The following is a 22,229-nucleotide window of genomic DNA, read 5'->3' on the forward strand; positions in this document are numbered from 1 at the left end:
TTATAGGCAACGCTGCCCGCAGCAAATTGTGATATGACATTTGGCTTTGCATATATTAACAAGTATATCTCAAATTTTAACCATAATGTATCAGCGTTACAATAAATTCGACCTTAACCTAATTTTTTTTTTAATTTCAGAGTAATCTAGCTCTCTACCAATCTGTACAAATTTAACCATGTGTACGGCAGCCGATGACTTAACTAGTGGTCGCGACCAATAGGTTGACAAGCATTGGTTTATATTCATGATATGTCCCTGAAAAAGAGCTCGAATTCCTATCTAACTAATACGGCGGTTTAATCTGCTTTGGTATTCACTGTGCTTGTAAAAAGTGTCACGTATACAACTATAATGTTATTTATTCGAAATTAGCTGAATCCTTCGACTCATGAGTCGTTTTATGCTAGTGTTAGGCAATTTAAGAAGACACGACAACCCAAAGGTAGCTATGATTGAAATAGCTCAATTAAAATTAGTAAAGTTAATGGGATAGCCGTTCACCTGGACTGGGAAGAATTTGCTTTCAACTTGATTAGTTTGGGCAACAATTTGAATTTAGTTGGCATACTGTTTTATAACTGACATAACAAAATACTCGTGATATAATAGTCACTAAAAGGCGCATACCGTAAAAGTTCGGGTGAAGCCTTGTATCTCTTTAGCGTGTCGCTTTAAGGCAAGTTGGGTGTTCGAATTAATCGCCGCAGTATTCTCTGCTCCCATCTGGAGAAGTGACAATTCCCTCTTGTTTTCTCTCAAGGTGGCGTTCATATCGACGAGTTTGTTTCGAACGCTAATTCCATCGTTGATCAAAACCGAAAGGACAGGTGCCAGTTTGTTATCCAAAGCAGATACTAAATTTCTGCTTTCTGAGATTGCCTGAAATTATAAATTAAATCTCAATAAATAGTATATTAGATTTTTTAGTAAAAGAAAAATAGATTGGCTAAAAAAAAGTATAAAACGAAGTCGATCAAGTTTAAGGTTCCGGCGCTTTGCCCTTTTATGTTATGTAGTTCACGGACAGCCCAAGCAAATTTAATCTTAAAGCATTTAACATATCCAATACACAATCTAGTACTGTATTTGTAAACAAGATACAAAAAGCCTTTTCACCTATCAATCACACACGAATAGTTATTTCGATATTTGGCGTAAAGGTGTGGAACCTGTTGAGCTTTAGGGTAGGCGAATCTGGTTGATGAGAAGTGCCTTTGGCCCGTGTTATGTTTCGGGTAAGTTACACAAATTTGGCCGGTCGGTTTAAAAGGTTGCACACCTCTGTGTTACATTCTCACGAAAACAGTAACGCACAATATGGTTTATTATTTCGCAATTTTAAAGAATACCGAAAGATTCCCCACACCTCTATACTAAACCAGAAAAAGTGTTCACAGGTCAATAGTACAATGGAAACGAAACGAAAAGAGACTTACGTCACTAGCTTGGATTTGTACGTAGCTCGACATGTCGGCGAACGCTTGATTTGTTTCGTTCTGATATCTTGAGAAACGCTCGGTTACAGCAAATAGATCTTGCTCGGTGCCACTTGTTAGGATGTGCGTGTTTCGCAGTAACCTACGCATATACAACTTTCTATTTAGTGTAGAATTACCCCACCAGGAAGTTTATACTTTTTCTTTTTTTCCAGTAATTTAATATTCTTCTTAACTTTTAATTTAAAAAAGATAATTTTTTTCGAAACAAAACTTTCCGAATTCACAGTTTCTGTAATTTAAACAAATATTAGCCTACTACATATGTACAAGGTTTGAGTTACGCCACAGCCCGCAACTAAACATTGGTTAACAATTTAGGGTCGTATGATTTTTAATTGTTTTAGTTTTAATCGTTCATTTTCGTTGTATTCACGAGTGGCTGACAAAGCCTTGGTCGCTAAAATAAATAATATTCGTGGAAAGCTTAAAGGTTTGCATGCATTCTGTTTCATCTGAGTTCTTATAACGCTATGGATATACTACGAATACATACAAAATCCGCAGATAACTCATTAAAATAGGTCCTTTGCGGAATCGGGATCTGTCCTTGACATCAAGCGACCCTTAAAGTAATCTATTCGACGAATCGATCTCTTTCGAATTGTGGACGATTCGCCTCAACATAGATGTAACAACGGATTTCCTCACGTTTCCATTTCATCCTGTCGACCATCAATAGCATTTAATCGATCATCGAATATATCCATTTGTAGTTCTAAAAAGCGGTGACCTTCCTCGTCTCTTGTCTGTTTCTCTATTTCTGTTGAAAGTATACGTTTCTTGTCAGGTATCCGGCCATTCCATTAAATAAAGCTTTGATTTGGTTCACTTATTTGAATACTATTGTTTGCTTTTATATTTATCAATCTAACTTAGTTAGCACATCAAAAGGACGCAAAAACGATAGGAATTTAGTGGGAAAATGTCATTTAAATTGAAAAGTTTAGAGAATGTTTAAACCATTACATCCGCATAATATCTAAAGTTTAACACTATTTACTTCACAACTTAATGGCTGCAACCAAATCACGTTAAGTTCGCACGAAGTGCAAAAATTCATACTGTTTGTTTATATTGTTTTAACAAAAAGTCAGATTGGGGTTACTCAACACTCATGTTCTAAAGTATAGTCCTTTGGTAAAGACGTTATACCTTTGCACAAAGAGCAAAAAATAAACCAGATAATTTGCAGAAGTTGCGTTTTGTATAGGGAGTATAAATCCACACAGTGAAAGCTCTAGGCTGTGGATACATAAAAAGGTGACCATATTACACGACGCCTTTAAGCTGAATTGTGTCATAATGATTTTTGCATCGAACCGTAAAGAACTTAACAATCTCGTCAGGAACTGGAGACTGGTGTGATATAAAAACCTTGCGTATATTTAGGCCAGTTTCAGAAATCAAACTTCCGCATATGGTGGACAAAAAGTTAGTCGCATATTTACGAACGGTGGACCAAACCTGTTTTTCTTAAACATGTACAAGGTCGCACATTTTACGGATAATAAATGGTCGCGGGTTGTGCACCGCTGCTCTATGCATATGTGCCAACATCATTTTTCCAAACGTATAAGTCCACCTACTGCATTTTAATGCAAAAGCGATTAAAAATTTAATAGAAGTTAACAAAAATAGTTTTGTACACTAACGTTTGAGGGGCATTCCCTGGTTTCCACAGAATCCGCTACCGTTTGTTACCATAATTAAAAAAAAAAATAACTGTGATGTGGCCGCCGCAAATGACTAATCCACGTACACTGGCGTGGCAAATTTTCTCCACACAATAATTCACTCTATGTGACCATTTTTAAAGTTTACACTAATGGATTTTAAATGCAACTTGCGCGGTGAAAAGTTTGCTCATTTTTAATAGTTCGCTAATTTTTAAAACGATTGCAGTAAAACAAAAAAACGTATTACATCCTTCGCCGTATGTTGTGCAGGTCTGATCTAAAATAATTCTGCAAACCAGTCACATTAAAACGTCAACAGAAATAAAATGGTTGATAAATATTTCCCAAATCATTCGTTGTTGTTGTTATACCCTTTCATAACGTTGAACATATTATTAAAAGAGTATCCTATTTTAAAATACCGAAACCAGTCCTATACATATACTGTGTTATGATTTTAAATTTATTTCATGAATCAAAAATATACTTTTTAAATAAAATGCACATAATGGCGCAATCTACGCTAAATTTGAATTTCATTTAAGGGAAAAATATTTGTTGCAAAGGTCTCAGAAAAACTTAAATAATTAAAATATTTAAATATATCGTTTATTGATACAGACTTTGCACACATGAATCAAAATTTACTTAAAAAATCAATTTGATTTGTAAATTATGTTGATGTGACGATTTGGGAAAATTGCATCGAACTGTTTTTTTAAATTAGATAATTTGTCTGTCATCCTTTGAACTGGTGGATTTTAATTCAAATTAGGTATAGTAATCTATAATCGTTGACTGCAATTGTCTTTGATTTCCGAAATCGATGTTGGACGACGAAAGCAGGGATTATGTTATTTCAGTCTAGTATTCAATTTAGCGAAACCGCATTTCATTACTTAATGTTGCACGAGTATATATATATATTTGGTTGTCATGCTAGCTATAGTGTGAGGTTCAATGTGTACTGGTGTCGGTCATTATATATACGTTTGTTGTTGAGGGCAGTAATTGTCCGGTATAATTCTATTGAAGGAGATCCTATTGCAGGGTACGGGATTTTAGTAGATATAGCAAGTGTTCGTTTAAAAATACTGTTATGTTGAATTTGTAAAAATAGAAATATTTTTAATTTAGTTCTATGCTATTATTTCGCCACCTGAATACAACACAACGGTAGTTACCTGGTTTTATTAAATTTTGATTTGTTTACACAAGACTTTGATGTTTCTTTTATGACATTACTAGTTTCACGTCTAATATAGTATATATAAGTTATCATTTAGTGCATAACTATAGGTTGTCATGTCCCGCGTGGTAAACCGAACCTTGCTTTGTCAATGCCTTTGCCTCGTTTTATGCGCTGCTTATGGTATGCCGCCTGACGAACGGGGCAGCACTCGTATACAAATCTTAAGGAGATTGTGGAATCACGAGAAACGTGTGTCATCAGATGGAACGAGGGAATCATATGACAAGGCAGATAACGGCCCTGAAGAATTGCAGGGTTCGTTTGCAACGAAATTAAGTAAAGTTTTAAAGGAAAAAGAATCCATGGAACAGACAAAGTGTGACGATATGGAGTGGTTCGTGCTGGTAGCAAACAGGCCTGCATGTAGTAAGTAACTTTTTATCTGTTCATCTGGGGAAACTAAAATAATCTCTTCCATCAGACGTGTTGTAAAGTCTACTTTTCTGGCAATACAAAAATCAAAACCGGAATTTCGTTCGTCTTGCGTTATACAAAAACTTAACAAACTTTAAAGAAAACATTTGTGGAACTCGACGTTCGTCTGAATAGAAATACTTTCCGTGGCATATTAGTAAATGGAAAAATCGGTTGATTCTCATCAATTGTGTTGCCAGTGTATTAAATGAACATGATTTACTAACGTTAAAAATATCGTTCATAGCTTTAATTTGTTATTAAACTTTTTTACAGTTGACCCTCTGTGGCACATCGGATACGACCCGACATTTTGCAATAAGATGAAGAATGGCTGGGTCTTATGTAGGTGTGGAGAGGACAAAACTCAAGGAATAGCTGAAGCAATCAAAACGTGCTTGGACAAAAGTATATAGAAGGCGTATTCACATAAGTAGCAGTTTCATTTACGTTTTTGGCTATATCAGATTTACAATTCACCATTCTAAATTGCATATTTGACTTCGAAACTCTAATGTTAAAACTTGATAAATATTAAGTCTAAATTAACTAAAACTTGTTATGTAAATAATTCTTTAATGTTTTGAAAACAATATATTTTGTGATCTTCATATTTAGAAAGAGCAAACCAAGAAAGATGTTACTTGACACCTTGCCCACAACCCTTCAAATGTAAGGATACGAAACCTGGCGTTCGGTTTGACTGCATTCATGAGGATGTAATCGTGCCTACATATGTAAGTAATTAAACGGAAATCGTGTCGATAAACCACAAAGCGTTGTTCACCTTTAGACAAGTGCGATACAATTGTTTACCAACAGGAAGAGACTTTACTTTAAATAGACTTTACAAAAGTTTTGTTGATAGTCGTATATATATTCTCTACCAGTAAATCGGATAGCACTGTTTAACGAAAGACGTGGCAGAACAACGTTTTTTTCTAAGACGATTTAATGAAAATGTTAAAAAGCTAGAGGCAAAGTTTTAAGAGTTTTAATCATTTGAAAAAACGTGTCCCATCACGGGCTACCTTCCCCTAATGTATTTCTCGTTATATTGCTAATTTTTTTTAGAAGATAGAAAGCTTAATTACCAATTTTAATATAACATTTTGTGAGAAATTAGAAATCGACTTGTTGATTGGCATGCCATACAGTGGCTGAAAAACTTAAATCAATTTGGCATATAATTGCCCGGACAATTGTCCTCCTTTTTAACGGCGAGCTATTAATACCACCACTTGAACTCATTGTGGCCTGTGTCATTATTTCAACAGTTTATTATTTGTTATACAGTATAGTCAAAAAGAAGGAGACGACTGGGAAACATAAAAAACAATTCCACGTAAAAATATGTGACGTAACTTTTTCGCACTTTTTGTGTTCATATGTTGACTCCTTGTATCTTTTATTTCATTTACTGGCAGTAGATAAGAAATAACAATTTTATCGTTTAAGTAACTGCACTCTCAAAGTCTAGCTTTGATATTCTATGTTTAGAATACTATAGATGACGTCAGACTATTTTTGTTGCAAAAGTGTGTAACATCGTCAATTCAATTTTTGAATAGCTGAGTTGCCCCCCAAAAAGTACTGATAGTAGATCAATAGAAATAAAAGTGTATGTTATACCATAAACTTATTGCGTATACACGTATCGTAGATAACACATAGCCATCGTGTCACTGTTTTCCTATGCGTATCACTGCTTGAGTATCGCTGTAGTTTTTTCAAAAGATTTCAAACATTTCGAAAAATCGTAATCGTTGAATCTATGTTGAAATACGGAATAAAAGAGAATTGCGAGATACTTGTTTGGTAAACTGTGCTGCAAACTGCGAGAAAATGTTATAAGCCTGAAAAGCTCAAGAAAAATTAGGTCATACAAAAGTGTTTTTAGACTCAAGTACAACATGAGTTGTACTGTGTGATCGTATATCATATTTGTTGCCTAACATTTATGACAAAAAACTCACAATCTCCAGAATTTCTGCACACGTTTCAAACATTCAAGAACTGCTAAGATAAGGCGAGCTTAGTTTCACGACAAACCGGCTTACCTTCGCGATTCTTTTTGGAATGAATCTTGGTGCTTTGTAATGTCTCATTTAATTGGGTGATGTCAACTGCAATAACTCCCATTTGCTCGATTACGAACGCTTCAAGCTCCGTGGTCGTTGATTGGGCGTCTATAACTTGGCGTTGCAGTCTGTGCGATTTTTAATATTTTGTACTTGGTCTGTTTGTATATTTTAGTAACTAACCCGCAATGTAGATTGCGACCTATTTGTAAGTGGCACGATAGCATGATAAATTAGGCCGAAGCCGCAACATAAATCACAAAAAATAGATAATTAGACCACACAAGAAAATGAGTGTTTTGGTTAAAGGGAGTCGAACGTTTCGCTTAATAGACTAACAGTCCTGTATTTGTAAGACATTTTTCGCTCACGAACAAAAATGTTTTGCTTCAAATACAACGAAATACGTGGCATATTAAAGCTAGAATAGCTTTCGAACTGCACTTAACATGAGTGAAATAGATATTAAAATGATATAAATGAGGGTGTTGAACAAATATCGATAAGGTAATATATTATCACCATTAAAAAAACACCAAACCTTTCGTGTGCCTCATTGTCTCTCAAAACTAAGGATTTTCCAACCGACAACGCCTCGTCAATACTCGTCTGCATCACTGGAAATAACAGGCGCCAATGTTCCACTTCGACGTTCTGGAGCTCTTGCCTGGACAGAACGTTGCTCAATCCCTGTTCCTGCAGAAAACCAAACGTAAATAATTTAACTATACTCTAGCGGTAAATATCGCTGGATTGTTTTAATGGTGGCATATTAGTTATTGCGTTAATAATGCTCTTGTCACGTTTTTTTCCTATTTATCTAAAATTTTATTACCAATTATGTCCAACAACCTAAGAAACACAAAATAGATCGTTACATCCTAAATGTTATAGAAAAATCTGGTGGGGTCAACTATTTCATCAAACAAGCAACACACCACTTAGCAAATATACTATATTTGTATACTAAAAAAATATAGCATTGTATTCCATAAAAATCATTTACTTGTAAATCGAGCACTTTCCCCATTTCTCGCAACGTCACGTTGATGTACGAAACGTCACTTAATAGCTTGAAAACCATTGCGTCGTGCCACTCCACGTCATCGCTTATGATGGCATGGTTACGACGTAACGTCAAAGAAGAAGACTGAAATAAAGTGAAGTATTATGATAACAAAGGTAACATGTGTAATTTTCATTAATGTTAATTAGCTCCTTAGTAGTGAGGAAATTAAACGTTCTACACAACGACAACCTATCAATACCGTTTCAGGTAAAATAGCGACACATTTTTTTACGGGTTGGAAGAAACGTTATCAAACAAGAATGGACAAAATCATTATTAATGGGTTATGATATCGTAGGAAGTTGCGAAACTAACCATTATTTCTTGTTTGTCTTGTGTCCAAATGTTTATCATTCGTTGGAGATCTGACACTTCTTGGCGTAGGTCTTCAAATCCACGATTTGTTAAATGGTTGCTAAAGTTGCCCACAATCTTGCTTGAATTATGCTCGTTTGATGCGGCCTGTTCAACTAAATATACGCCACACAGTTATATCAAAACAAGAAACGATACATGAATGCTAATGCTATATGGTGTTGCCCAGTATGCAAGGTGTTTCAATTATATTTACCAAGCAGTTTCCGATAAAAAAACGCGCGGTTGAATATATTAATATTAAATCTTTTAGTCAGCCGTATGTTCAGAAATAAAGAGGATACGTCTACATTATGAACAATGCCGTGGCCTGCATACTTGTTGCCTAAATTGCAAGACTTTGCCAAACATTCTTAAGTTGAAAACTGTGTTATACCACTAACATCAGAAGCAGGCAGGTTGTCACAATCAAAAAAAAAATTTATTCCAACTCCTGCTGTTTTGTTTTTAAAGCAACATGAAACACATTTAGGTGTGATAATCTTTCACTGTTTGTGTCATTTCGGCGTTTTATATAGACACGTCTGTTTTCCTTATATACTAAGATCGGAATAACTTTTGCACATTACGTTAGAATTTGGGACAAAAAAAAACAAAAAAAAACAAAAAAAACAAAAAAAATGATTGAGAAACTTGAAAAGTAGAAAGTACAACAAAATAACTCTAAAATGGAGTTATGAAACCCCACAAACCACATAGAGAAATTGAGAATACTAATTCCTTACCTTCTAACTGCCCAACTCTCCGCGATAAGTCCGTAACGATTATGTCCAGTTCAGAAGTCCGCTGAACAATAGGCGGATTATTATTATTGAGCTCTCGAGAACCAGATAAAGTGGAGTTTCCAATAATCAAGGAAATCTGCTTCAACGTGTTGACGATGTGACTCAATATATTTTCCACATTTTTATTGGTATTTTTTATTGCGCCCTGTAATAAAAAATGCATTCAAAATTCTATCGAGTAATTATGTTGAGGTTTTTTAGTCAACTTCTTGTTAGAAGCATATGTGAATTTACAATACCAGCATCGATATTCACAAAAAGTACTCAAAAAATAACTTCATACCAAAGCAGCAAATTACGTAGGCCTATAGAGCTATACAACCAATAACATACCTGCACGGTTTCTTCACTACTTGCTGAAGAGTTATTGATATCAGCCAAGTTTATTAGATCAGGATATGCCACAAACTACAACGGAAAAAATGTAAAAAGTTAAAATCATTTTAAAGTGAAATTTCAAACGATTGTTTACAATAGAAGCCAAGATATATAAACATCAATTACTATCATTTTGGTAATGTTTTGTGTGGAAACACATAGCCTAGAAAATGCGGCCAATTTTAAATTTATTCTACAAAAAGTATACAAAAACAGTGAACAACAACAATCTTACAACAGATGGTTCGTCGTTTTCATAAGCCGGCTCTTGTTCTTCGTAGTTCCAGTCTGTTGTAGCTCGTATAGTCAGTTTGGACGAGCTATTTACAAGTGATTGTGTGATTTCGGCCTGTAGAGTGAGTTTTCTGACCAAACTGTCAACTTCTGCTATGATGGCATAGGGAGCAAAATCTGCTGAATGGTAAACAAAAAGCGTTAACATGATTTTAAACAAAATTTGACAAAATACCAAAAAATCGTTGTATAATATTCTTATAGTAACTTTTACATGCTATGCGACGATAGTGTGTTTTGTGGTTAAACTAAAAACAAATTAAAAAATATGTAACCAAAAAAACGATAGTGTTTTGTACTTAAGTGTTTCGATTTGTGTCTGCACACAAAATTATAGGTAGGCCTACCGGGCATTGCAACCATCAGCATAAAATAATACCATTTGAAAGACCAAAAAATTAAACCAGTGACAAATTTGTTACACCTGGCCTACAATAATAACCTACCGCTAGTGTTTTTCAAGACTTCAACCTCATTGTTAAGGTCAGCCAACGCTTCAGTAAAGGTGGCAGAGGTGGCTTGCTGGCTACTGACATAAGCTTCATGTTGGTCTACTTTGTTTGTCAACCTGCATACGTCAAATATGCCATTATTGGCAAAGGCATAATCATTGATTCATATTTGGAAATCACTACATTAACAAACTAGTACTGGCCTTTTTAATGTATTTTAAATTTTGAGTCTACAAATATTTTTTTTTAGATGCGATAATATTATTTACCAAGTAATCGTCGCTTCGCTCTGATCAAGTTTGTTAGCAAGCTGGTTGTAGCGGTCATCCTCACCGTCTACCCAGTCTTCAACCTGCAGTTTGAGCTGCCTGATATCATTGCCGACGCCGTGGAGCGAACTCGTTATGACAGATATCTAAATGCATTTCAGTAATTGTAACCTGCCATATAAAATTTAAAAACAATCGCAATGCCACAATATGAAGATATACAATGACTTTTATACTATCTGTAACTGTTTTGATTTGTTTTGTAAGTTCCACGCTATACTTACAGCGACTTTGTAATTAACGTACATCTGTACATTATGGTTTATGATCTTTTAAATTTACCTCTTGAACCATTGTGTCATGTGAATGGTTATTCGGGCTTTTGGAAGAAAGGGTTTCCAACGATTCTGTGGATTGAAACAGTTCGAAAAGAGTCTCTGAGGCGTTTCTGTAATTGTGGCTTAGCTGCTGAAGTTGATTTGTAAAATTACTCGAGCTCTCTTCCATTTCGTTTCGTAGCAACTTAACAACCCGTTCCATCGCCTCGGAGTTAGCGTGATCAGTGTTACTTTTGTTAGCTACGTTGAATTCGAGTAATTCTACAAGACTCGAAATCTGGTCGAGTCGAGATGCGTACAGCTGAAACAAAAATTAAAAAAAACTGTACATAAAATAATTATAATTATGGTTTCATAATTACGACAATTTTTAGGAAGTCTATTGTTATCACGTGTTTCACAGTGACTCACAGGCTACGCAAAAACATATATTACCACTACGTCCGTATCCAAACTAAGTAAAGAGGATTGCAAAGAGTCCAAGTCATTTTGTGTCAAGCTTTGAGTGGTGTTTGTGTCGGTTCTTAGCTGCCTAATAGCACTGAGCAATTCAACCAGTGTGCCGTTTACTTTGTCTGTCATTGCACCATTCGCAGCCAGCCTAAAACGAAAGAATATAAAAAGGTTACCCCGAGTACCTCACATTTACTTAACAATTTTCTAAATTAAAAATTTATAACACAATAATAAAAACGTTAAATTATTTATTTGCTGGTATGTATTACTGTAAGAGTTTAAATTCTGGTATTTGTTCATGTTTAAAACTTTATACAGAAAAACCTTGGGATCTAAGTGAATGTTATTTTATTTTTTCGTAAAAAATCTCTCCATATATATATATATATATATGAAAATACAAAATTTTAAAAAAGTGCAGAGAGTAAGCAGGAAACTAATCGCACCCCTGTATAACGTTGAATTCCATCTTTTCCACTCGCTTCGACAAGTTGGTGATTAACTTAAAACAGGTTGCATTGGAAGCTTCCCGGTGTAGCGTTATGGATGACCGAATTTCTTGAAGCTTATCGTCGAGAGTTCCGGCTCGCGTGTTCTCGAAGCTTTTAAGGCGGCTTGTCAAGGTCGTGACACGCGTCTCAAGGTCCTCGAGCAGGGCGCGCAGGTGCGTGTTGGCGTTTTCAGCAGTCTGGATTCCGCCTTCAAGGTTAATAATCTGGGGAAGGAATCGAAGTAAAATTGCTTCTTCATTTTACTTCGATGAGGCTAGGTAATGGGTGAGCTTTTAGGTGGCACAGATTGTTTGTATTGGAGTTTAGAAAAATGTAGCGGACATCTAAAAGGTATAAAGAGACAAATCTAAGGTTTATTTTTCGCTGCATATAAGCTGATCTTTGCAACCGAGGTGATAGCATTGGTATACGTAGGGTACTCTAACTGCGTAACTGTTTATCATGTCGTGTCGTCCCTAAAGTTTTGTATGAAACATCAAATTAACTATTAACCTAACTGGTATAGTAAGATTTTTACATCTTATCAAAAACCTGTGGGCAATTGTGTCAATTAAATCGTTTAGCTACCCTTTTATATACACAAGCAAAATGGTACAACGATGGAAAAATAAATATGAAACTAGTGCATGCAATACATACCTTACTGATGTAATCAACTGGAACGTTAGGATCTGCCACCGCAGTTTTATGCTGTAGCGATTCCACCTCTGACTGAAGTTTGGCCACCTGATCAGCAAGTTTCATAAGCAACTCATTGACTTCACTAATGTTCTCTGAACTGTGTTCTTGTGTCGGATAGAACGTAGTTGGATTTACCTCTTGGATTTTGTTTGTTGTCGGTAGAAAACCTATGTAAGACAAACAGCGTAAAATCAAATTATAAATTGGCCAAGAATAATTTGCTTGCGAACCAAATGTCAAAACTATGTAATGGACTTTTTACAAAATTAAAACCAAGTAATAGGTTTGCCATGCCATTTGTTGTACCTGAATGATCCAAGTTGCTTTCGTCTGTTTGGTCAACGAAGGAGTAATACGGACGTTGGTCTATTCTTCGATCTAAGGAAACCAGCATGTTCGAAAGTTGGTTGAGTCTTTGACTTTGTCGCGAAAGCTCCGCCTGAAAAAAATGTTTTACTTTTTTTAATCACATATAGATAATTGTTACTTACCCTAACTTTGTTATCTATTTTCTTGAGGCATTATTAAGATCTGAACGCTAAAACATAACCCGACCGTAATTACCAAATTCCACAATTAACCTTCAAAACTCACACGTAACGTTCGGACCACGATTGGCACTCTGTCCACGTTCTGTCGGATGTCGCGCATCTCATTGGCCCTTGTCTGGTCACGTGAGTGGTCGGTACGATCTCGTCGGTCCAACGAGGCAACGACGCGTGAAACAGAGTTGCCGAGGGCCTCGACGGTTCCTTGGACGCGTGAAAGCTTGTTCTCGTTCGACACGATGGTAAGCGAAGCGTCCCTTGACGAGGCTTGTAGCTTAGACAGTCTAGAGTACAAAGTAATTATAAGAGTACTAAAACGAAGTGTTTTGGGCCAAAATAAAAACTCGGCAATAACTAACAATTGCAGACGTTCTATATAGAGAGTATAATAAACTTCATAGCTTCAGATCGATTCTGACTCGGGCAAACTGTTCTTTAATAAAAAACATTTTTAGGTAAGTGTTACAACATGATTATTCGAAACAGTTGCGAGGCGGAGTATAGTATTCTGAAACATATACAATCAATTTGAGAGATGCTCTTACTTGGATCGTAGATCTTCAATGGCCGAACGCTGACCGGATGCTTCGACAACTTCGCGCTGAAGTGCTTGCACATCTGAAACGGTCTTCCTTAGGATCTCCTCAAGGCTACTGGAGGACCTGTAGATTTGTTCAACGTCTGAATCCAGACTTATTCTGTCCTGTCGCATAGCGGTCAAAGTTCTTTCGTGTGCACTCACTGTGCTTTTCACGCCACCTAACTTCAGAAGAGAAAAATAAAATTAAAAAGGCAAATAAAGATGTTGTCTTAACGAAACCAAGGACGACGCCTTACAAAGAATATAAATAATAACTGCATTTCAACAAACTCTATGACCGACCTATGCAATATCGCACATGTTTAATCTCTAAACACCGACATTTGGTGACTTGGGCAACATTTGTGCCGAACGTCTTAAAAACTCTTAAATCGTGGCTAAAATATATTCTACTAGTAAAAATGTTCAACTATCATACTATTCAAAATTGTATGCCTATGCAACCAAAATAATTATAGGATGAATAATAAGCCAATAAATTAAATGCGTCTGTGTATACAGAACAGACAAACCTTGCGATTCAGCTTTTCATAAAGGTTTCGTACAGCGTGACTTTGGTTTTCGTGTTTCGCGAAAAAGCGATCGGATTCAGATTGCAATCGTTCCAAGGTTGATCGCATGTTGTCAAGCAATTGGATTTTATTGCGATTGGCTATGACGACCTAAAAGAAGATGTCTTCTGTAAATTTATATGTAAAACCCAAATTTGGATGCAAGAAAGTGGCAATATAAAATATAGCAAAGTGCATACAAACTCCTAAAAGTCCGATGTGAAAAAGATTTTATTTATTTCTATTATTATGATGTTTTGTTCGTTTACAGAATGTGTATTCAGTCCAGACGCCATGTCAACTATAGCATGTTGTGTCGTTTGACTCATAAATCCGACAAAATGCAACTTTTTTAAATTGGACTATGCATGCCATTATATTGAGCAATATTCAAGTCGATTTCCGAGACTGGGACTATATTTGCTAAAGAGCTCGCTCGAGAGCAGCGGAAGTTCTTTACGTAAATTGTTTTATGGCCTACGACTAAGATACATACTGTACGTGTCAACGATCTTCCAATTATTTTGTTTTAAAACAACATTGCTAAAAAAACATAACTAAAAACTGAATTAAATAATCTGCACCGTGCAAAACATGGCTATGCCAGGGGTTCTTAAACTGGGGTACGTGGATACCTAGGGGGTCCGTGAACTAGTTTTAGGGGGTCCATAAAGGCCTAATTAAATATTGGTGTATATTTAAGAAGTTTCAATTTTTCAAATAAAAGAGTTTATTAAAAAATATAAAACGGTTTTACACTGACTGTGCTTAGACACCGTTTCACTTTCAAATATTTTGGAAAAAATGTTTAAGAATTGGACAAATGTTTAAGAGGCGAAAAAAATTGAAGAATGTCTGTGTTTGTAAATGTGCTTGTCACTCAAAAAAGGGCAAGTACACTTTTATGTAACAGACGACCGATTTTTGTTTCCTAAAATAATAGGATTATTTTTAATTTAAAGCTAATGTACAATATAAGGCTACCTTAAGGTCATCCTTACTTATGTAATTAAAGTTTTTCATCGCCCATCGTATCTGTTTTAATTCAATTACCGGTTAATTGCATAAAGGCGATATGGGCCTTTTCCTTATAGGGCGGACACAGGGAGAGCAATATGACCATGGAGGCGCCAAACAACTTGAAAGATAAAAGGATATTTTCGCGCTGTGCGAATCTATAAGATCTTTTTAATATATTTTTGTATTGGAAATAACACCTCTCTAACGGGATGTTCACGCTTCAAGGCGGTAGAAGGAAACAGGCATTATGCAATCAAAGCGAACGACCCCGCGTTATTTCAAATATTTAAAAGACAGTAGTGTTAACCCATACATATAGGACGAATTAAAAATCTTCTTTCGAAATAGGTGTGTTAGTCAATGTGCCAAAGTGTAATGCGAAATGCTGGATAGTTTGTCGAGAAACCTGGGTAAAGTGATTAGCGTATAGGCTTCTACACTTACTTGTTGAAGATCGTCACTTGCAATTTTCTGATCATGGGTGGAAATTTCAAGTTCGCGAATTTTATTCGTTTCTCGTCTCAGTTCGTTTTGAAGACGATCCCCAAGTTCTTTGTTTAGTCGAACCTTGCTCTGATATTCAAGCGCACTAAAACAATACGTAAACTAGAGTATCCCACGTAGAAAAGAAAATCTACAGTATTCCAGGAACTTGAAAAAGTTGCATAAATATTGAAAAACACAACTAGCAAAAACGGACGATATAAAAAGTGGTATCGATCTACATATAATTGCAAACAACCCATTTAAAAGAGTAAAACGTTCGAAGGCTATTGAACGTTTAAATAGAAAACATGATATAAAGTAGGACATGTAAACTTAAGACTGTTTACCTATTTGAAAGGTCGGTTAACCTTCTTTCCATTTCAAGGTAAGAAGATTCCTGAACATTGGATTTTCTTCGCATCAGTGCCATATCACTCGTGGTGCTCTGCAAATTTTGCTCAAGTAATCTCATTTCTTCCAGAATACCGCGGGTTATATTGGCGAAAGTCTCTAAAAATATGAATTACTTAGTGTAAATTGGAAAACGACAGATAGTAAACGGGCCAGGAAGAGTCGAACAATTGATAATCGTCCACATTTAACTACATTATATAATTAAAACTTATTGCCTTGTTCAATTTGCATAGCTTTTTATAATCAACAAAAAATCAATTGTGTTTACAGCAACATGTATTTTTTTTATTTGCAAAACCGTGTGCAACTTGAAATTAACAAATGAAGGACTAATTGCAAGCCTCGATGGCGCAGCAGTAAGCGCATAAGTGTCGTAATCTCAAGGTCTTAAGTTCGATCCTCACTCGGGGCAATTGTTTTTGACAAATTGAACGAATAATTTTAAGCCTCGACGGCACAGTAGGCCGCGCGTGAGTCTCATAATCTCAAGGTCGTGAATTGGATCCTCACTCGGAACAATTGTTTTTAAGCAACAAGTATTTGATTTTTGTAAAAGCGTACGCAATTTGAAATTGACAAATTGAAGGAATTATTTTAAGCCTCGATGGCGCAGTAGGCAGCGCGTGAGTCTCATAATCTCAAGGTCGTGAGTTCGATCCAGACACGTGGCAATAGTTTTTTAAGCAACATCTAAATGTTTTTTGTTAAAGCGTACGCAATTTGAAATTGACAAATTGAAGGAATTATTGTAAGCCTCGATGGCGCAGTAGGCAGCGCGTGATTCTCGTAATCTCAAGGTCGTGAGTTCGATCCTCACTCGGGGCAATTGTTTTTTAAGCAGGATGTATTTGTTTTGGTAAAGCGTACTCAATTTGAAATTGCCAAATTGAAGGAATTATTGCAAGCCTCCATGGCGCAGTAGGCAGCGCGTGAGTCTCATAATTTCAAGGTCTTAAGTTCGATCCTCACTCGGGGCAATTGATTTCAAGCAACATGTATTTGTATTTTGTTAAAGCGTACGCAATTTGAAATTGACAAATTGAAGGAATTGTTGTAAGCCTCGATGGCGCAGTAGGCAGCGCGTGAGTCTCATAATCTCAAGGTCGTGAGTTCGATCCACACTCGTGGCAATAGTGTTTTAAGCAACATCTAAATGTTTTTTGTTAAAGCGTACGCAATTTGAAATTGACAAATTGAAGGAATTACTGTCAGACTTGATGGCGCAGTAGGCAGCGCCTGAGTCTCACAATCTCAAAGTCGTGGGTTCGATCCTCACTCGGGGCAATTGATTTTCAAGCAACATTTATTTGTTTTTTGTTAAAGCGTACGCAATTTGAAATTGACAAATTGAAGGAGTTACTGTAAGCCCTGATGGCGCAGTAGGCAGCGCGTGAGTCTCATAATCTCAAGGTCGTGATTTCGATCCTCACTCGGGGCAATTGATTTTCAAGCAACATTTATTTGTTTTTTGTTAAAGAGTACGCAATTTGAAATTGACAAATTGAAGGAGTTGCTGTAAGCCCTGATGGCGCAGTAGTCAGCGTGAGAGTCTCATAATCTCAAGGTCTTGAGTTCGATCCTCACTCGGGGCAATTGATTTCAAGCAACATGTATTTGTATTTTGTTAAAGCGTACGCAATTTGAAATTGACAAATTGAAGGAATTGTTTTAAGCCTCGATGGCGCAGTAGGCAGCGCGTGAGTCTCATAATCTCAAGGTCGTGAGTTCGATCCACACTCGTGGCAATAGTTTTTTAAGCAACATCTAAATGTTTTTTGTTAAAGCGTACGCAATTTGAAATTGACAAATTGAAGGAATTACTGTAAGCCTTGATGGCGCAGTAGGCAGCGCGTGAGTCTCACAATCTCAAGGTCGTGAGTTCGATCCTCACTCGGGGCAATTGATTTTCAAGCAACATTTATTTGTTTTTTGTTAAAGCGTACGCAATTTGAAATTGACAAATTGAAGGAGTTACTTTAAGCCCTGATGGCGCAGTAGGCAGCGCGTGAGTCTCATAATCTCAAGGTCGTGAGTTCGATCCTCATTCAGGGCAATTGATTTTCAAGCAACATGTATTTTTTTTTTGTTAAAGCGTACGCAATTTGAAATTGACAAATTGAAGGAATTGTTGTAAGCCTCGATGGCCCAGTAGGCAGCGCGTGAGGGTCATAATCGCAAGGTCGTGAGTTCGATCCTCATCTGGGCAAAAATTTTTTAAGCAACATGTATATGTTTTTTGTTAAAGCATGCGCAATTTGAAATTGACAAATTGAAGGAATTATTGTAAGCCTCGATGGCGCAGTAGGCAGCGCGTGAGTCTCATAATCCCAAGGTCGTGTGTTCGATCCTCACTCGGGGCAATTGATTTTCAAGCAACATGTATTTGTTTTTTGTTAAAGCGTTTGCAATTTTAAATTGACAAATTGAAGGAATTATTGTAAAGCTCGTTGATGCAGTAGGCAGCGCGTGAGTGTCATATTCTCAAGGTCGTGAGTTCGATCCTCACTCGGGGCAATTGATTTTCAAGCAACATGTATTTGTTTTTTGTTAAAGCGTACGCAATTTCAAATTGGCAAATTGAAGGAATTGTTGCAAGCCTCGATGGCGCAGTAGGCAGCGCGTGAGTCTCATAATCTCAAGGTCGTGAGTTCGATCCTCACTCGGGGCAATTGTCTTTTAAGCAACATGTATTTGTTTTTTGTTAAAGCGTATGCAATTTTAAAATGACAAATTGAAGGAATTATTGTAAGCCTCGATGGCGCAGTAGGCAGCGCGTGAGTCTCATAATCTCAAGATCCTGAGTTCGATCCTCACTCGGGGCAATTGATTTTCAAGCAACATGTATTTGTTTTTTGTTAAAGCGTACGCAATTTCAAATTGGCAAATTGAAGGAATTATTGCAAGCCTCCATGGCGCAGTAGGCAGCGCGTGAGTCTCATAATCTCAAGGTCGTGAGTTCGATCCTCACTCGGGGCAATTGTCTTTTAAGCAACATGTATTTGTTTTTGCTAAAGCGTATGCAATTTGAAATTAACAAATTGAAGGAATTATTGTATGCCTCTATGGCGCAGTAGGCAGCGCGTGAGTCTCATAATCTCAAGGTCGTGAGCTCAATCCTCACTCGGGGCAATTGTATTTAAAGCAACATGTATTTGTTTTTTGTTAAAGCGTATGCAATTTTAAAATGACAAATTGAAGGAATTATTATAAGCCTCAATGGCGCACTAGGCAGAACGTGAGTCTCATAATCTCCATGTCGTGAGTTCGATCCTCACTCGGGGAAAATGTTTTTTAAGCAGCATGTATTTGTTTTTGCTAAAGCGTACGCAATTTGAAATTGGCAAATTGAAGGAATTATTACAAGCCTCGATGGCGCAGTAGGCAGCGCGTGAGTCTCATAATCTCAAGGTCGTGGGTTCGATCCTCACTCGGGGCAATTGATTTTCAAGCAACATGTATTTTTTTTTGTTAAAGCGTACGCAATTTGAAATTGACAAATTGAAGGAATTGTTGTAAGCCTCGATGGCGCAGTAGGCAGCGCGTGAGTCTCATAATCTCAAGGTCGTGAGTTCGATCCACACTCGTGGCAATAGTTTTTTAAGCAACATCTAAATGTTTTTTGTTAAAGCGTACGCAATTTGAAATTGACAAATTGAAGGAATTACTGTAAGCCTTGATGGCGCAGTAGGCAGCGCGTGAGTCTCACAATCTCAAGGTCGTGAGTTCGATCCTCACTCGGGGCAATTGATTTTCAAGCAACATTTATTTGTTTTTTGTTAAAGCGTACGCAATTTGAAATTGACAAATTGAAGGAGTTACTTTAAGCCCTGATGGCGCAGTAGGCAGCGCGTGAGTCTCATAATCTCAAGGTCGTGAGTTCGATCCTCACTCGGGGCAATTGATTTTCAAGCAACATGTATTTGTTTTTTGTTAAAGCGTTTGCAACTTTAAATTGACAAATTGAAGGAATTATTGTAAAGCTCGTTGATGCAGTAGGCAGCGCGTGAGTGTCATATTCTCAAGGTCGTGAGTTCGATCCTCACTCGGGGCAATTGATTTTCAAGCAACATGTATTTGTTTTTTGTTAAAGCGTACGCAATTTCAAATTGGCAAATTGAAGGAATTATTGCAAGCCTCGATGGCGCAGTAGGCAGCGCGTGAGTCTCATAATCTCAAGGTCGTGAGTTCGATCCTCACTCGGGGCAATTGTCTTTTAAGCAACATGTATTTGTTTTTTGTTAAAGCGTATGCAATTTTAAAATGACAAATTGAAGGAATTATTGTAAGCCTCGATGGCGCAGTAGGCAGCGCGTGAGTCTCATAATCTCAAGATCCTGAGTTCGATCCTCACTCGGGGCAATTGATTTTCAAGCAACATGTATTTGTTTTTTGTTAAAGCGTACGCAATTTCAAATTGGCAAATTGAAGGAATTATTGCAAGCCTCGATGGCGCAGTAGGCAGCGCGTGAGTCTCATAATCTCAAGGTCTTGAGTTCGATCCTCACTCGGGGCAATTGTCTTTTAAGCAACATGTATTTGTTTTTGCTAAAGCGTATGCAATTTGAAATTAACAAATTGAAGGAATTATTGTATGCCTCTATGGCGCAGTAGGCAGCGCGTGAGTCTCATAATCTCAAGGTCGTGAGCTCAATCCTCACTCGTGGCAATTGTATTTAAAGCAACATGTATTTGTTTTTTGTTAAAGCGTATGCAATTTTAAAATGACAAATTGAAGGAATTATTGTAAGCCTCGATGGCGCTGTAGGCAGTGCGCGAGTCTCATAATCTCAAGGTCGATAGTTCGATCCTCACTCGGGGCAATTGTTTTTTAAGCAACATGTATTTGTTTTTTTGTTAAAGCGTACGCAATTTGAAATTGACAAATTCAAGGAATTATTATAAGCCTCAATGGCGCAGTAGGCAGAACGTGAGTCTCATAATCTCCATGTCGTGAGTTCGATCCTCACTCGGGGAAAATGTTTTTTAAGCAGCATGTATTTGTTTTTGCTAAAGCGTACGCAATTTGAAATTGGCAAATTGAAGGAATTATTACAAGCCTCGATGGCGCAGTAGGCAGCGCGTGAGTCTCATAATCTCAAGGTCGTGGGTTCGATCCTCACTCGGGGCAATTGATTTTCAAGCAACATGTATTTTTTTTTGTTGAAGCGTACGCAATTTGAAATTGACAAATTGAAGGAATTGTTGTAAGCCTCGATGGCGCAGTAGGCAGCGCGTGAGTCTCATAATCTCAAGGTCGTGAGTTCGATCCACACTCGTGGCAATAGTTTTTTAAGCAACATCTAAATGTTTTTTGTTAAAGCGTACGCAATTTGAAATTGACAAATTGAAGGAATTACTGTAAGCCTTGATGGCGCAGTAGGCAGCGCGTGAGTCTCACAATCTCAAGGTCGTGAGTTCGATCCTCACTCGGGGCAATTGATTTTCAAGCAACATTTATTTGTTTTTTGTTAAAGCGTACGCAATTTGAAATTGACAAATTGAAGGAGTTACTTTAAGCCCTGATGGCGCAGTAGGCAGCGCGTGAGTCTCATAATCTCAAGGTCGTGAGTTCGATCCTCATTCGGGGCAATTGATTTTCAAGCAACATGTATTTTTTTTTGTTAAAGCGTACGCAATTTGAAATTGACAAATTGAAGGAATTGTTGTAAGCCTCGATGGCCCAGTAGGCAGCGCGTGAGGGTCATAATCGCAAGGTCGTGAGTTCGATCCTCATCTGGGCAAAATTTTTTTAAGCAACATGTATATGTTTTTTGTTAAAGCATACGCAATTTGAAATTGACAAATTGAAGGAATTATTGTAAGCCTCGATGGCGCAGTAGGCTGCGCGTGAGTCTCATAATCCCAAGGTCTTGAGTTTGATCCTCACTCGGGGCAATTGATTTTCAAGCAACATGTATTTGTTTTTTGTTAAAGCGTTTGCAATTTTAAATTGACAAATTGAAGGAATTATTGTAAAGCTCGTTGATGCAGTAGGCAGCGCGTGAGTGTCATATTCTCAAGGTCGTGAGTTCGATCCTCACTCGGGGCAATTGATTTTCAAGCAACATGTATTTG

The 22,229-nt window shown here is 37.0% G+C and overlaps 1 protein-coding gene and 21 non-coding genes across 22 annotated transcripts in view; 21 read left to right on the forward strand and 1 right to left on the reverse strand.

Annotated features, from left to right (window-relative positions):
* LOC146168935 (uncharacterized) overlaps positions 1 to 22,229 on the reverse strand; it is a 93,879-nt gene that overhangs the window by 10,373 nt on the left and 61,277 nt on the right. The window contains exons 21-39 of the mRNA XM_083386313.1: positions 16,088 to 16,250; positions 15,699 to 15,843; positions 14,192 to 14,345; positions 13,628 to 13,841; positions 13,129 to 13,366; positions 12,841 to 12,973; positions 12,493 to 12,701; positions 11,788 to 12,056; positions 10,273 to 10,394; positions 9,768 to 9,943; positions 9,488 to 9,562; positions 9,095 to 9,299; positions 8,310 to 8,464; positions 7,932 to 8,075; positions 7,467 to 7,621; positions 6,905 to 7,053; positions 2,151 to 2,262; positions 1,440 to 1,581; positions 631 to 882 (exon numbers count right to left, since the gene is read on the reverse strand). Coding sequence (XP_083242439.1) covers positions 631 to 882; positions 1,440 to 1,581; positions 2,151 to 2,262; positions 6,905 to 7,053; positions 7,467 to 7,621; positions 7,932 to 8,075; positions 8,310 to 8,464; positions 9,095 to 9,299; positions 9,488 to 9,562; positions 9,768 to 9,943; positions 10,273 to 10,394; positions 11,788 to 12,056; positions 12,493 to 12,701; positions 12,841 to 12,973; positions 13,129 to 13,366; positions 13,628 to 13,841; positions 14,192 to 14,345; positions 15,699 to 15,843; positions 16,088 to 16,250 — 3,212 coding nt within the window. The remainder of the gene's footprint in view (positions 1 to 630; positions 883 to 1,439; positions 1,582 to 2,150; positions 2,263 to 6,904; positions 7,054 to 7,466; positions 7,622 to 7,931; positions 8,076 to 8,309; positions 8,465 to 9,094; positions 9,300 to 9,487; positions 9,563 to 9,767; positions 9,944 to 10,272; positions 10,395 to 11,787; positions 12,057 to 12,492; positions 12,702 to 12,840; positions 12,974 to 13,128; positions 13,367 to 13,627; positions 13,842 to 14,191; positions 14,346 to 15,698; positions 15,844 to 16,087; positions 16,251 to 22,229) is intronic.
* Trnat-cgu (transfer RNA threonine (anticodon CGU)) lies at positions 16,907 to 16,979 on the forward strand. The gene has a single exon. It is a non-coding gene; the product is annotated as a tRNA-Thr (tRNA).
* Positions 17,212 to 17,284, forward strand: Trnam-cau (transfer RNA methionine (anticodon CAU)). The gene has a single exon. It is a non-coding gene; the product is annotated as a tRNA-Met (tRNA).
* On the forward strand, positions 17,520 to 17,592 carry Trnam-cau (transfer RNA methionine (anticodon CAU)). The gene has a single exon. It is a non-coding gene; the product is annotated as a tRNA-Met (tRNA).
* Positions 17,827 to 17,899, forward strand: Trnam-cau (transfer RNA methionine (anticodon CAU)). The gene has a single exon. It is a non-coding gene; the product is annotated as a tRNA-Met (tRNA).
* Positions 17,981 to 18,053, forward strand: Trnav-cac (transfer RNA valine (anticodon CAC)). The gene has a single exon. It is a non-coding gene; the product is annotated as a tRNA-Val (tRNA).
* Trnam-cau (transfer RNA methionine (anticodon CAU)) lies at positions 18,135 to 18,207 on the forward strand. The gene has a single exon. It is a non-coding gene; the product is annotated as a tRNA-Met (tRNA).
* Positions 18,442 to 18,514, forward strand: Trnam-cau (transfer RNA methionine (anticodon CAU)). Its single transcript has one exon. It is a non-coding gene; the product is annotated as a tRNA-Met (tRNA).
* Positions 18,750 to 18,822, forward strand: Trnam-cau (transfer RNA methionine (anticodon CAU)). Its single transcript has one exon. It is a non-coding gene; the product is annotated as a tRNA-Met (tRNA).
* On the forward strand, positions 18,904 to 18,976 carry Trnam-cau (transfer RNA methionine (anticodon CAU)). Its single transcript has one exon. It is a non-coding gene; the product is annotated as a tRNA-Met (tRNA).
* Trnam-cau (transfer RNA methionine (anticodon CAU)) lies at positions 19,058 to 19,130 on the forward strand. Its single transcript has one exon. It is a non-coding gene; the product is annotated as a tRNA-Met (tRNA).
* Trnam-cau (transfer RNA methionine (anticodon CAU)) lies at positions 19,518 to 19,590 on the forward strand. Its single transcript has one exon. It is a non-coding gene; the product is annotated as a tRNA-Met (tRNA).
* On the forward strand, positions 19,671 to 19,743 carry Trnam-cau (transfer RNA methionine (anticodon CAU)). Its single transcript has one exon. It is a non-coding gene; the product is annotated as a tRNA-Met (tRNA).
* Trnav-cac (transfer RNA valine (anticodon CAC)) lies at positions 19,825 to 19,897 on the forward strand. Its single transcript has one exon. It is a non-coding gene; the product is annotated as a tRNA-Val (tRNA).
* Positions 19,979 to 20,051, forward strand: Trnam-cau (transfer RNA methionine (anticodon CAU)). The gene has a single exon. It is a non-coding gene; the product is annotated as a tRNA-Met (tRNA).
* Trnam-cau (transfer RNA methionine (anticodon CAU)) lies at positions 20,287 to 20,359 on the forward strand. Its single transcript has one exon. It is a non-coding gene; the product is annotated as a tRNA-Met (tRNA).
* On the forward strand, positions 20,441 to 20,513 carry Trnam-cau (transfer RNA methionine (anticodon CAU)). Its single transcript has one exon. It is a non-coding gene; the product is annotated as a tRNA-Met (tRNA).
* Trnam-cau (transfer RNA methionine (anticodon CAU)) lies at positions 20,595 to 20,667 on the forward strand. Its single transcript has one exon. It is a non-coding gene; the product is annotated as a tRNA-Met (tRNA).
* Positions 21,210 to 21,282, forward strand: Trnam-cau (transfer RNA methionine (anticodon CAU)). Its single transcript has one exon. It is a non-coding gene; the product is annotated as a tRNA-Met (tRNA).
* On the forward strand, positions 21,363 to 21,435 carry Trnam-cau (transfer RNA methionine (anticodon CAU)). Its single transcript has one exon. It is a non-coding gene; the product is annotated as a tRNA-Met (tRNA).
* Positions 21,517 to 21,589, forward strand: Trnav-cac (transfer RNA valine (anticodon CAC)). The gene has a single exon. It is a non-coding gene; the product is annotated as a tRNA-Val (tRNA).
* Trnam-cau (transfer RNA methionine (anticodon CAU)) lies at positions 21,671 to 21,743 on the forward strand. The gene has a single exon. It is a non-coding gene; the product is annotated as a tRNA-Met (tRNA).

Source organism: Ascidiella aspersa, chromosome 1 (genome assembly GCF_963924565.1).
Source record: "Ascidiella aspersa chromosome 1, kaAscAspe10.2, whole genome shotgun sequence".
Classification (NCBI taxonomy): Eukaryota; Metazoa; Chordata; class Ascidiacea; order Phlebobranchia; family Ascidiidae; genus Ascidiella; species Ascidiella aspersa.